Genomic DNA, 12,505 nt, shown 5'->3' on the forward strand with positions numbered 1-12,505 from the left:
TCTATAGNCGTTGTTCGTGACGTCCTTCAAGGTATATATATCAATATATTTCCCTCCCATGACCATTTTCCTTTTCCTTTTGCTTNATTTTTTAAATATTTCAAATTCAATTCCAATACCATAAATATTACAATATCCAAAATTCTAATCTTATTTTGCTAAAATTTTCTTAATTCATAATTTTTTAAAAATAAACAATTAAAAATATATCTATAAATTAATAATTATTAATTTACACTATAAAATAATAATTATTAATTTATAGATAAATTAATATAACTATAAATTAATAAAATATCTTAGTCCCAACATTACTAATTTATAGAGGTTTTACTGTACTTCTGTAATATTAGTTAAGAGATTATATTATAAGGCAAAAAAGCAAATAAGTTTTGTTACCAAAAAATCCAGGGAGCCTTGACAAGAAGTAGGAGGCGCCTACATCTGGGAAGAGACCTAGAGCTGTCTCAGGCATTGCAAAATCCTTGCAGAAGCTCNTTTTCCTTTTGCTTACTTTTTCTCTTCTCTATTTTTGTGGACTAGGCAAATGGAGTCTCGGTGCCGAATACTTCAAAAATAAATACACGCTTGACTATGTTTTGGCCACGCATAGAAAACCTCAGGTCTACGGTCTCATCATATAAACTGTCGTTTTAGTGAGTTATTCATATTACATAATCACCACATTATTTGTTTTCCATACTTCTTTATCGAAATTATAGGTTTCAATTTTGAATGGTATTGTCATGGGAGGTGGAGCTGGTCTCTCTATCCATGGTCGTTTTCGTATTGCAACTGAGAATACGGTATTCTTTTCTTATACATGTCCATGGATGATTGCTCTGATACATGCTCATATCTTTTGAGTTTTCCCAAGGTTTTTGCAATGCCTGAGACAGCTCTGGGGCACTTTCCAGATGTAGGAGCCTCCTATTTCTTGTCAAGGCTCCCTGGATTTTTTGGTAACAAGTCATTTGTTTTTTCATGTCCACAACATCCGAGCCTATCTAGCTCTCTCATCTTTCATGTCTTCTTCTTTATTTCAGGAGAATATGTTGGCCTCACCGGAGCTAAGTTAGATGGCGCCGAAATGCTTGCATGTGGTCTTGCAACTCATTTTGTGCCTTCAACGGTATGAACTCCCTTTTCTTACGTACGTCTTGAGACTCCCTTTTCTTTCATTGTCGGCATGTAACGCCGTTTAGAGGCTTAGAGTAATTTAAAAAGTATAAAGTCATTAGTCATGTAATGTGTTCTTATATTTCGAAACAAAACAATAAATACAAGAATAACGAATAATATGAATTTTTAAAGCACAACGCTTTTTTACTTAGTTAAAAACTTTATCTTAATCTTTTTAGTTTCTTTGTTTTTTGTAATTTATTAATTTTGTTATAAAAAATTTGTTATGCCTTTGTAAAAAAATCATTGTAATCCTTTTCTTTTTCGAATTTGTAATTTGTTGTATGATTCGGAATCATTGATTCCCTTTTAATTGATATATTTAAATATACATTTTCAAAAAAAAAAACAAGTAATTAGTCATTTATTGTTTAATGTTTTTTTTCTTACATAATATTTCTTTTTACAGATTGATAATACAGACGCTCAAAACAAGATGCCTTTGTGTTTTTTTGTTTTTTTAAAAAAAAAAACTAATGGCCTGACAACAAAAGTTGTGATGTTAAAACCCTTCATTAAAAAAAAAAAGTTGTCTGATGTAAAATTTTGTGGGTTTTAGTTGAACTGCCAGACTGCCACAATGGATACCAGAGGAATAAACTAAGAAATTACTCTTTTTTCACAGAGTTTGACTGCATTAGAAGCAGACCTTTGCAAAGTTGATTCAAGTGATCAAACCTTCGCCTCAGCAATTCTCTATGCATATACTCAGTACCCGCACCTGAGACAGAAGAGTGCTTACCACAGGCTAGTGTACATAATTTTGCCGAATATATTTTGTCATGACAACTTTTCTAGCATTCTAGGTCATGCGGGTACAACATATATTTTCTCTGTTACTTTACAGTTACAAGGTTTTAAAATTTTAACCTTGTATTGGTGTCATCTTTAAAAAGTTTTGTTTACGCAGGTTAGATGTTATTGATAGGTGCTTCTCGAAGAGAACAGTCGAGGAAATTATATCTGCACTTGTAAGTTACCCATTAGTATATAGGATATGTTGGCTTGCGATCATGAGTTACCTTTGGCTATTATTCCGGAAAATCATTGTGCACTCTACCATCATATATGTTGGTTATATAGGAGAGAGAGGTCACTCAGGAACCAGATGATTGGATATTAGCTACCATTCAAGCATTGGAGAAAGCTTCACCATCATGCCTTAAAATCTCTCTTAGATCGGTTAGTTCCTAAAATGTGTAACAAATTAAACAGACGTTGTAGGAAAGAGCTGACTGTGTGTACTAATTTCAGATAAGAGAAGGACGATTGCAAGGTGTGGGGCAGTGTCTTATCCGTGAGTATAGAATGGTGTGTCATTTGTTGAAGGGAGATTTAAGCAAAGATTCGGTGGAGGTTTTGTCGGCTTTTTCGATTGTATATATCTTCATATCCTCGTACTGTCCTTTCGTAAGCGTAATTACAACGTGTCTTACTTATGTAGGGGTGCAGAGCCATACTGATAGACAAAGATAAGAACCCACAGGTTTAATAAATCTCTCCATTTAGTTTTTTTTTTCAATATGTCATATTGTTGTTATAATGTTGTATTACTGAAATTATAGTGGGAGCCAAGGCGACTAGAGGACATAAAGGATAGCATGGTAGATCAGTATTTTGAGAGAATGGATGAAGAGGAGGGATGGGAGGATCTTAGGTTCCCGCCAAGGAACAACTTGTCTGCTTCAGTTATCGCTGCAAACCTGTGAAGTAGATAAGGTGTTTGATGAGATAGCAATTGGTTAGACTTAACCTACCAAACCCTATGTGTTTGAAGAACTCTACCATCTTTTCTTTTCTTTTTTTTCTTTTTGTTGCACCAAATAAGAATAGGCGTGACCTGGTTCATATCCTTTCAAGGATCACATCACAGTATCTCACGTTTCCATTATTTTCTTTTATGCAGTATGCTTACAGGAATGTAACAAATTGTAGTTCCAAGTTCCCTATATATATTTAATAGAAAATAAAACAAAAAGCATGATTGAAGTTTAAAGAATTTTTGTGTGTTCTTGTTCTTATCATGTTTTGATTTGAGACTTTATTGGTGGATGGTCCTGGGTGCCATCGTTCATCTGTTCGAATTCATCTACCATATATAGCACCAACTTTAGCCTCCACCAAAATCTTGATTTTTTTTTCTTGTTGCTAGCCACGCTTGACACCACAAAAGTGGTCTGAGTTATTACTTGCTTCTTTTATTTTATTTTCTGGTTCTTTTTTCATGGGTGGAAAATTTGAGATTGAAAAGTGAAAGGTCTAACTGCTCTCATGAGACCATATAGATAATTATATCAATTTACTAATGTTCTAATGCATGTCGCTAGTTATGTTTTCAATAAAACTACATAGATACTAGCTCTCATGCAAATTACCAAATACCGCTACACTGACTATGTAATGTAAACTACCTACAATATTCAAATGTCGTTTTGCGAAATCATTTGACTATACAATTATCAATCAGACCACAGGTTTACATAGTCAAACAGCACCGTTTTGGTTATTAGATTCAGCACATAAATTTATAATAAATACTACGAACAATACTAAGAAAATAAGAACATGTACTGAAAAAAGAAATATCAATAATTCGGGTACTTGTATGCTGAGCTGAGCAGGCTTATCCGCGGTCTCCATTTCTGGTATCGCGGGTTCGGACTCTTGGCAGGCAGGTCTTTCGTGAGATCGAGATGTGCTCGGGTTATCAACCGGCCGTTCTAACATCCCTAAGATTATTTCTTCATCCCGTTTATTTTCGTGAGTTGGCGCCGACCACGGGTGGTGATTAAGTGCATTTATAGCAGTTTGCAACTGCAAAACATTAACATGCAAATAATGTTTTTTTTGTTAAACTCAAATACTATATCTATATGTAAACAAAAAGTCACACCGGAAATTGAGTAAGTAACCTCAGGTAGTCTCCTTATAGAATGATTTTCATTATTATCAAATTGGGGAATAATGTTGTAAGGCGTAAAGATTTTGGCTAGTTGTTTGACTTCAGTGTAGGCTTCCAAATTCTACAACAAACCAAAATAAATAATAAAAAAAGAAAATAAGAGAATATTTTATTTTTGGTAATATATTAACTCAAGCTACACTATACTATTTCCTCCCAAGATACAATTAGTTAATCAGATAATTTACCCCAAAAGTCAGTGGTACATCTTTCGAAAGAAGTTCCAAGACTTTGAATGAAACACGAGCAATTTCACATGCATATATAAGTTGATCACTGAAAGCATATACGATCGAAGAATGTGAATAGTAGAGAACAAAGCTAAATATAGAAGAAGAGAGAAAAGGAAAATTTGAACAAACAATATTTTCCAATAAGCACAAACCCGAGAGCTCTGACATTGACACTTGTGGAAACTTGGTTATCAGTAGAGGAAGACGTGGATGCACTTGAATCAATTTCTATTGAAAAAAAAAGTATAGTGGAAACCATTAAGAAAAAAAGAAAAAAAAAAAAGCTGTATTGCAAACCATCAATGTAGATGATATATATACATATATATATATATATATATTTATATATGCAAACTAGTTACTTATACGTACGTTCTTGTTTTAATTAATTTATCTATATTATAGAAGAAGAAGATTACTCATAGATGTGCCAATGATTAGGGAACACTACCTTTTGCTAGTGATCTTGATCATTGCTACGATAGTTTTCTGGTAATAGTCTAGACAGAAACTTTGCAAATCAGGTACATCAGTATTAGGCTGAAATCGTCCTTGTTCACTTGTTTCATCATTCTACACCGTAAGAGAAAAAAAAAAAAATAATAATAAAAAAAAAACTTGCATGAGGCGATGGTATCATTAATTTCACTATATATCCGATCCAACGCTCAAGTGAAAACAACAATAAACGAAGAGATGATAATATTATACCTTTTCAATCCAACGCTCAAGGGAAAACCTAAACTGTCGAACACCACGAGTAAGTGATAATGGGTCAATCTTTTTTGACTCCTCAGGCGCACCATGAACACCTTATAGAATTATAAGCATCCATGATCAAGATGTCGTAAGCTATTAATTCTATCATCACTATATCATGTATAATACATTATCTCGAGAGATTTGTGTCCAACTTACATAGGTAAGCAATCCGAGGATGAGAGATATGGAAGTGATGAGCGACACGAAGGATCGAAGTACACTTGGCATGTGACGACGGTACCATTTCACTATCCGGCGGAAGACAAGTCATCGTCGTCTTAGTTGACATCTTTAATTAGATCTACGAAGAGATCTTTAGATCTAGTTTTTGGGGATTATATATGGTTTTCTAACTACTCAAAGTTCTCGAATCTGGTTACTAGACTATTTGACTCTATAACACGACTTGTTCAGATAAATGCGTACACATGTCCAATACTCCTTCCGTTTCAAAATATAGTTAAAATATGAAATAGTTACTTTTATAAAATTTAATCAATTATAAATAAAATGGTATAATATAAAATATAAAATTAATCAAAAAGTTGCATCGAAATTATAAACATTCTATATTATAAAATAAAAATATTATTTAGATGAAGTATTTTTTTTTGACTTCCAGAGAAAAAAAAAATTTAAGAGAAAAAAAAAGGTAAGGAAAAGAGGAAATGACGAAGTTGCCCTTGTAAAACCTAAAAGGGTGAAGAATAAATAAGGTGGCCTTTTTTGTCTCATCATGTATGAGAAATCATCGTCGGCCATCTTTGCCCTTCGCCTTTGTTGAGATTTTCACCTTCAAACCATCTTCTTCTCTTCCTTACCCGCCAAATTGTTCATCTTTTGAAACTGCTTCCTAATCCCTTTTGCAGATTCTGCTTTCATACCCTTTTTGATTCCGGTGAGTTTTTCGATTTTGTATCTTTTTCTTTGTTTGTTTTCGAAGAATTGGATTGTGGTGTACATGATTCTCTGTTTTTATCGGTGTTTGTGTGATCAAGTTTTGAACTTTCGAATTGGGTTTGGTGGCTTGAAGGTGTTTCATGTTCCCAACCTGAGAACTCTCAATTTCAGAGATGGTGGTAGATAGAGTCGTAAGAGATAGGCTTAAAACATTATATAATCCCTCCTCTTAAGTAAAGTCGTTTCTTTGATTGTTGGGTTTGCTCGTATACTTCTTAATGTCCCCTGATTTTGGATTTTTCAATCTGTTTCATTTTGTTAAAGAGTAGTTATGGCACATTAAATTGAACAAGGAGATCATTAGGATAGTGAAGGCAAATCTAAAAAGATTGTTTTATCTGTATTTCCCAAGTTAGTTATTTTTTATGCTATATTTTGGGGACTTCATCCTTATGATTAGAGCTCTCTGTCTTTGTTTTATATGTAAACCTCTGTTGTGTGATATTCTTAAGTTTTGCATCCAAGGAACTATTTGTTTGTATGTTTAGTGTTCATACGTTGTTTTCTTGTTTGCAGATCTGTTAAAGACAGTACGAGGTTGAGTTAGAAATCTGGGGAGCAGATAGGTTCTGCATTTTACTTGGTCGATATTTGATGAAATGACAAATCACGAGCTGGTGATGGAGGGGAACCACGATAACTCGTTTAGTCGACAGGAGCAATTCATTGAACCTCGACAGAACAGTGAACTGTTTACTACTCAAGACTACAATTTTGCTTTGGAACCGTTACATGAGACCAACCTGCAGATAGGTGTTTCCCGTGAGCAGAACGAGGTTTGGAACCACAACCAGGAACATGCACTGACTCTTCAAAACTCAGAGGCTCAAAGTGAAGAAAGACATGAAGAACAATCTCTGGAAGGAAAAGGTGAGGTTGATTCTCAGGAGAACCAAAATGAAAGCTACGACCATGGTTTTGACCTCTCCTTTCCTGATGATAATGATGACTCAGAAACTTCTGAGAATAATAAACTAGCTTTGATAGTTTCTCAGGATCTCAATGATAATTTACAGTTGGGGGTGGGTCATTCCATGAATAGGGATCCCATACCTGGCCTGAACATAAGCCTTTCTCAGCAGCTAGAGTTGGCTCCTCCTATCCTTCAGTGCCGGTCTCTACAAACAGCTCCTGAGCACAATTTGGTAGTTGGTATGGAGTTTTCTGATGTCCTTGCGTGTAGGAGAGCACTGAGAGATGCAGCAATTGCCTTACGCTTTGAGATGCAGACTGTTAAATCTGACAAATCTCGCTTCACTGCAAAGTGCAGTAGTGAGGGTTGCCCTTGGAGAATTCACTGTGCCAAGCTTCCTGGTGTTCCAACTTTTACAGTAAGGACTATTCATGGGAGTCACACATGTGGTGGTATTTCACACCTTGGTCACCATCAAGCTTCAGTTCAGTGGGTTGCTGAGGCTGTGAAAGAAAGGCTGAAAATAAATCCTCATTGCAAACCTAAGGAGATACTTGAGGAAATTCATCAAGTTCATGGAATTACACTATCATACAAGCAAGCATGGAGGGGAAAAGAACGTATAATGGCTTCTGTTCGCGGGTCATTTGAAGAAGATTATCGCCTTCTTCCTCAATATTGTGATCAAATAAGAAGCACAAATCCTGGGAGCATCGCTGTGGTCCATGGAAGCCCGGTTGATGGGAGCTTTCAACAGTTGTTTATTTCTTTTCAAGCATCAATCTGTGGTTTTCTTAACGCTTGTCCACCTCTCATTGGATTGGACAAGACTGTTTTGAAGAGCAAATATTTAGGGACGTTGCTGCTTGCCACTGGATTCGATGGAGAAGGCGCGGTGTTTCCTTTGGCCTTTGCTGTTATTAGTGAAGATAATGATAGTAACTGGCAGTGGTTCCTCTCAGAGTTGCGTCAGCTTCTTGAAGTTAATTCTGAAAACATGCCAAAGCTGACAATTTTATCTAGTATAAATCAATCCATTGATGGAGTAGATGCTAATTTTCCAACAGCGTTTCATGGCTTGTGTGTCCATTCTCTCGCAGAAAGCTTCGGTAGTCAGTTCAACAACTCCATTCTTGTGAACCTTTTTTGGGATGCAGCAAAATGTCTCACTGAATATGAGTTTGAAAGTAAAATTCACGAGATCGTTCAGATATCCCCAGAAGCTGCCTTGTGGATCCGTAACCTCCAGCCAAGTCAATGGGCCACATACTGCTTTGAAGGAACAAGGTTTGGACATCTGACTGCAAATGTTACCGAGTCACTTAACAGTTGGATTCAAGATGCTTCAGGTCTTCCTATAATCCAAATGTTGGAGAGCATTCGTCGCCAGTTGATGACTTTGTTCAATGAACGCCGTGAAGCAAGCATGCAGTGGTCTGGTATGCTAGTTCCATCTGCTGAGAGGCATGTCCTTGAGGCTATAGAAGAATCTCGTTTGTACCTAGTTCACAAAGCAAATGAAGCACAATTCGAGGTCACGACCAGTGAAGCAAAATATATAGTGGATATTAGATGCCGTTCTTGTTTTTGCCGTGGATGGGAGCTACACGGTTTGCCTTGTAGCCACGCAGTTGCAGCCCTCCTCTTTTGCAGACAGAACGTGTACCGGTTCACAGAGAGTTACTTCACTGTGGCAAACTACCGGCGAACGTACGCAGAAACCATACATCCAATTCTAGACAAATCCATGTGGAAAACAACAGAACCTGACAGAGAAAGTGGTGAGGATGGTGAAGAGATTGTGATAAGACCACCGAGGGTTTTAACACAACAGCCACGGCCAAGGAAGAGGAGAAGTCAAGGAGAGGACCGTGGACGTCAAAAGCGGGTGGTTCGATGTAGCCGGTGTAATCAGGCTGGCCATTTCAGAACAACTTGCACAGCTCCTATATAAAAAAAACCTATGACATCATATCTCTTTAGCTTCTTCAATGATCTGAATTTGGTTTTTTTTCTTACTTAGGTTTAGAACATTCTTTGCAAAGCCTTTCTCTTTAACTCATTTTTCTAATATGTTGGATTTTCAGATATGCAATGACTGTGTCTTCTCAGGAGTATCAACTAAACATCTTAGAAACTCTTATCATCTTATGTTATAGCCTTACTAAAAGATATGAAACTTTTGCCAAATCACTCACTATATAACATACATGGGGATTGAGATATTGGCTATAAAACCAATATGGTCAAATCACAGAAAAAGCAAAGTAAGAAACTTCCGGAGTAATAGGACACGAAGCTATTTTAGTACAGCACACGTGGAGAAAGCAGATACATTGTCTCATAACAGAAAACAAACTCAACAATGGACCCAATCTTAATCTCATGTCTCATGAGATTCCAATCTTATAGTTCTATCAATCTTAATATCTCATGTCTCTTGATGAATCCCAAATCAGATCAAGATCAATGTGTGTTCCAGAGTTTAGCAGCAACAACTACACGACGAACTTCACACAGATTTTGGTAATCTCATCCATTGGCTTGCTCTTAGCCATTGCACTGCACTACCGTCTCAGGAAGCTACGTCACTCTAAGAACATCCCTCGTCTCAGATTGTCTCACAAAAACAAAGGCCATGAGAAGCTCGAGAGATTCTCTCACTACGTTGGTAAGAACTAATCTACATATCCTCTTTTGATGATCTCCATTGTGATGCATTATAAGAAAATTTTGTTTGTGGTTTCTTTTGCAGTGCGGCAGATGGGATTCAAGGACAGGAGAGAATGTCCTCATCTTTGCAAATTAGCCAATGAGTACATAAGGAAATCAGGTAGCTGCGAGGAAGACATTTACAGCTTTTTCTCTGAAGAGCCTGATGCTGATTCTCTCTTCATTAAGCTCGTCGAGGAGTTTGAAAGATGTATTCTCAGTTACTTTGCTTACCACTGGAGCCATGCAGATCTCATGATTAGTCAGGTTACTGCAGGGAAACAAAAACAAAAATCTTTCAGTTTCCATTCTTTGTTAACATCATATAACCAATAGAACAAAAATGTTTCATGAATACGTTTCAGATACTCAGCGCCGATGTAGAGCCTAAGAAAAAGCTCAAACATATTGTCATGGCCGCTACAAGGTGAGTCTTACTAGAAAGAAAAACCAATCCGGATTGTGTTCTCTTTTAGTGATATTTCCTAAGTGTGATTGGTCCTTGGTTGGTATATAGGGAACAGAGGTTTGAGAGAGTGACTAAAAATCTTAAAGTAGCAAGAGTCTTTAACACATTGGTAGAGGAAATGAAAGCTATGGGGATCGCATCAGTTGATGACTCAGAGTGTACAGAAGTCATGGCTCCAGTCGCACACAAAGACCGAAGCCCGGTTCTACTCCTTATGGGTGGTGGTATGGGTGCAGGAAAGAGCACTGTACTTAAAGACATTCTCAAAGAGTAAATAATTTTTTTTAATATAAGTTGATTTAAAACCTACATCATCATACTTTTCATTGATCAGTGTTTCTTATGCATTGACCTGTACATGCTTTTTGTGCTTTGGATCAGACCGTTTTGGGCAGGCGCTGATGCAGTGGTGATCGAAGCAGATGCTTTCAAAGAATCTGATGTGATATACAGAGCTCTGAGCTCCAGAGGCCATGTTGATATGATCAAGACTGCTGAATTTGTAAGGTTCTAAGTTTCCTTATAGGTGCATAAGAATCCTTTTACGTAAGAACCTGCGGTGGGACAAAATGTGCAAGGAATCAGATCAAGTTTTAAGTAACTCATCCAGATATGGAAATGTACATAAGAGAAGTAGCAAAGAACTTAACTTCTCCATCATCATATATATATTCAAGACACATATAGAATCACAGACTATTCCCATTTTATTACCCTTGTTATTATACTCAATATCCAACGAGATGTCGTGAAACTCTGACGGTTAAATGGCAATAAAACAGGTTCACCAATCATCAACAGATGCAGCATCATCGCTGCTCGTTACAGCTCTCAACGAAGGGCGGGACGTGATCATGGACGGAACACTCTCTTGGGTACCATTTGTGGTTCAGACCATAACCATGGCAAGGAATGTGCATCGCCATCGTTACAGAATGGGAGCTGGCTATAAGGTTGGTGAGAATGGAGAAGTCATAGAGAACTATTGGGAACGCATAGGCGAAAGACAACATCTTCAAGAGGATGGACGGGAGAGAAAGCCATACAGGATAGAGTTAGTTGGAGTTGTGTGTGATGCATATTTAGCTGTGATTCGAGGCATTAGGTGAGAATGTTCTGTTCTTTTGGAAATATGCAGGAGAGCAATAATGTATTTAGTCCTTTGACCAGTGTGTTGGTTTTGGTTTACCATATATATATGCAGGAGAGCAATAATGTGTAGGAGAGCAGTTAGAGTGAGATCTCAGCTGAGATCTCACAAGAGATTTGCGGATGCATTTCTTACCTATTGCAACTTAGTAGACAATGCTAGACTTTACTGCACCAATGCTCTTGAAGGTTCTCCAAAGGTTAGACCTGAGTTTCTCTTCTCTACACTTCCTCCTTTAAGTTGCAAAGAAACCTGAAATGTTTAAAGTTAAACTATGAAAGTAAGAACCCATGGTGAAATGTGCAGCTGATAGGGTGGAAAGAAAAGGAAAAGACTTTGCTAGTGGATCCAGTGGAGATAGACTGTTTGAAGAATGTAGGGAGGTTAAACGAGAATGCGGATTCCATTTACCAGCTATACAGTAGACCAAATCCAGCATGTGAAGCTGGATCAATATGGAAAGACATTGTTCTTTCTCCTTCAAGGTTCAACATTCAACAGGAGCTCAAGTACTCGATTCAGAAAGTCGAAAGATTCAAACAGTATCTCCAAGAAACACAAGGTGAGAGAGAGAGAGAGGAAGACAGATAATACAGAAGATCTCTTAGCTATTTTTTCCCCCGGTATGTCATTCATTTATGTAACTCCTAAAAAGTCCTAAAACATCAAACAGAAGTGAATCTCAGAACAACTTGGTATTTACTTATGTCAGAAAACTCAAACGCACAACTCAAGAGATTATTACAGTAGCAATACCAAGCCAGTGGCAAAACACTCAAATGTCAAAGATGTTTGAGGAAACAACATGACACCTTAACTTTACCAAGCTTGTTCATCTTATCTGCATTTTCTCATTGGCAATGGTACAACCACATTAAATCTCCATACACACATTGATACACATTACTTTGGAATCATTCAACCAATCAAGGCAAGAACTAGATGAGAAACACTCTCACCAAACAGAAGCATTTCTCTACAAAACCATGTGAATGCCATGGCTTGAAAAGGCTTCTTGCACAGTTTCTGAAGAAGTAAAGAGTGAACAAACCATCACATTTTTCATAGCTATTGATCAAAGCTTAAATTTTCAAACAAACCAAAAATTACAAAAGAAAAAAAAAAAAAAAAAAAAAAAAAGTTTCAACAAGAAACCAAGAAA

The 12,505-nt window shown here is 36.8% G+C and overlaps 4 protein-coding genes and 1 pseudogene across 4 annotated transcripts; 3 read left to right on the forward strand and 2 right to left on the reverse strand.

Annotated features, from left to right (window-relative positions):
• Positions 1 to 3,172, forward strand: LOC104753382 (probable 3-hydroxyisobutyryl-CoA hydrolase 2). The gene is made up of 11 exons (XM_019237625.1): positions 1 to 31; positions 544 to 623; positions 723 to 806; positions 878 to 962; positions 1,047 to 1,132; positions 1,808 to 1,929; positions 2,093 to 2,153; positions 2,266 to 2,364; positions 2,437 to 2,538; positions 2,627 to 2,668; positions 2,748 to 3,172. The coding sequence occupies exons 3-11, from the start codon at positions 747 to 749 to the stop codon at positions 2,889 to 2,891; spliced, it is 801 nt and encodes a 266-aa protein (XP_019093170.1). The 5' UTR covers positions 1 to 31; positions 544 to 623; positions 723 to 746; the 3' UTR covers positions 2,892 to 3,172.
• LOC109129616 lies at positions 3,664 to 4,545 on the reverse strand. Its single transcript, XM_019238074.1, has 3 exons — positions 4,333 to 4,545; positions 4,095 to 4,205; positions 3,664 to 3,996 (listed from the first exon to the last, which is right to left on the reverse strand). The coding sequence occupies exons 1-3, from the start codon at positions 4,543 to 4,545 to the stop codon at positions 3,667 to 3,669; spliced, it is 654 nt and encodes a 217-aa protein (XP_019093619.1). The 3' UTR covers positions 3,664 to 3,666.
• Positions 4,530 to 5,483, reverse strand: LOC104749823 (callose synthase 1-like). Its single transcript, XM_010471517.2, has 4 exons — positions 5,296 to 5,483; positions 5,089 to 5,189; positions 4,829 to 4,950; positions 4,530 to 4,605 (listed from the first exon to the last, which is right to left on the reverse strand). Exons 1-4 carry the CDS (start codon positions 5,426 to 5,428, stop codon positions 4,599 to 4,601), a joined length of 363 nt encoding a protein of 120 aa, XP_010469819.1. The 5' UTR covers positions 5,429 to 5,483; the 3' UTR covers positions 4,530 to 4,598.
• Positions 5,898 to 9,189, forward strand: LOC104749824. The gene is made up of 2 exons (XM_010471518.2): positions 5,898 to 6,037; positions 6,616 to 9,189. Exon 2 carries the CDS (start codon positions 6,699 to 6,701, stop codon positions 8,964 to 8,966), a length of 2,268 nt encoding a protein of 755 aa, XP_010469820.1. The 5' UTR covers positions 5,898 to 6,037; positions 6,616 to 6,698; the 3' UTR covers positions 8,967 to 9,189.
• LOC104749825 lies at positions 9,417 to 12,487 on the forward strand (annotated as a pseudogene).

The sequence above is a fragment of the Camelina sativa genome, chromosome 16 (assembly GCF_000633955.1).
Source record: "Camelina sativa cultivar DH55 chromosome 16, Cs, whole genome shotgun sequence".
NCBI lineage: Eukaryota > Viridiplantae > Streptophyta > Magnoliopsida > Brassicales > Brassicaceae > Camelina > Camelina sativa.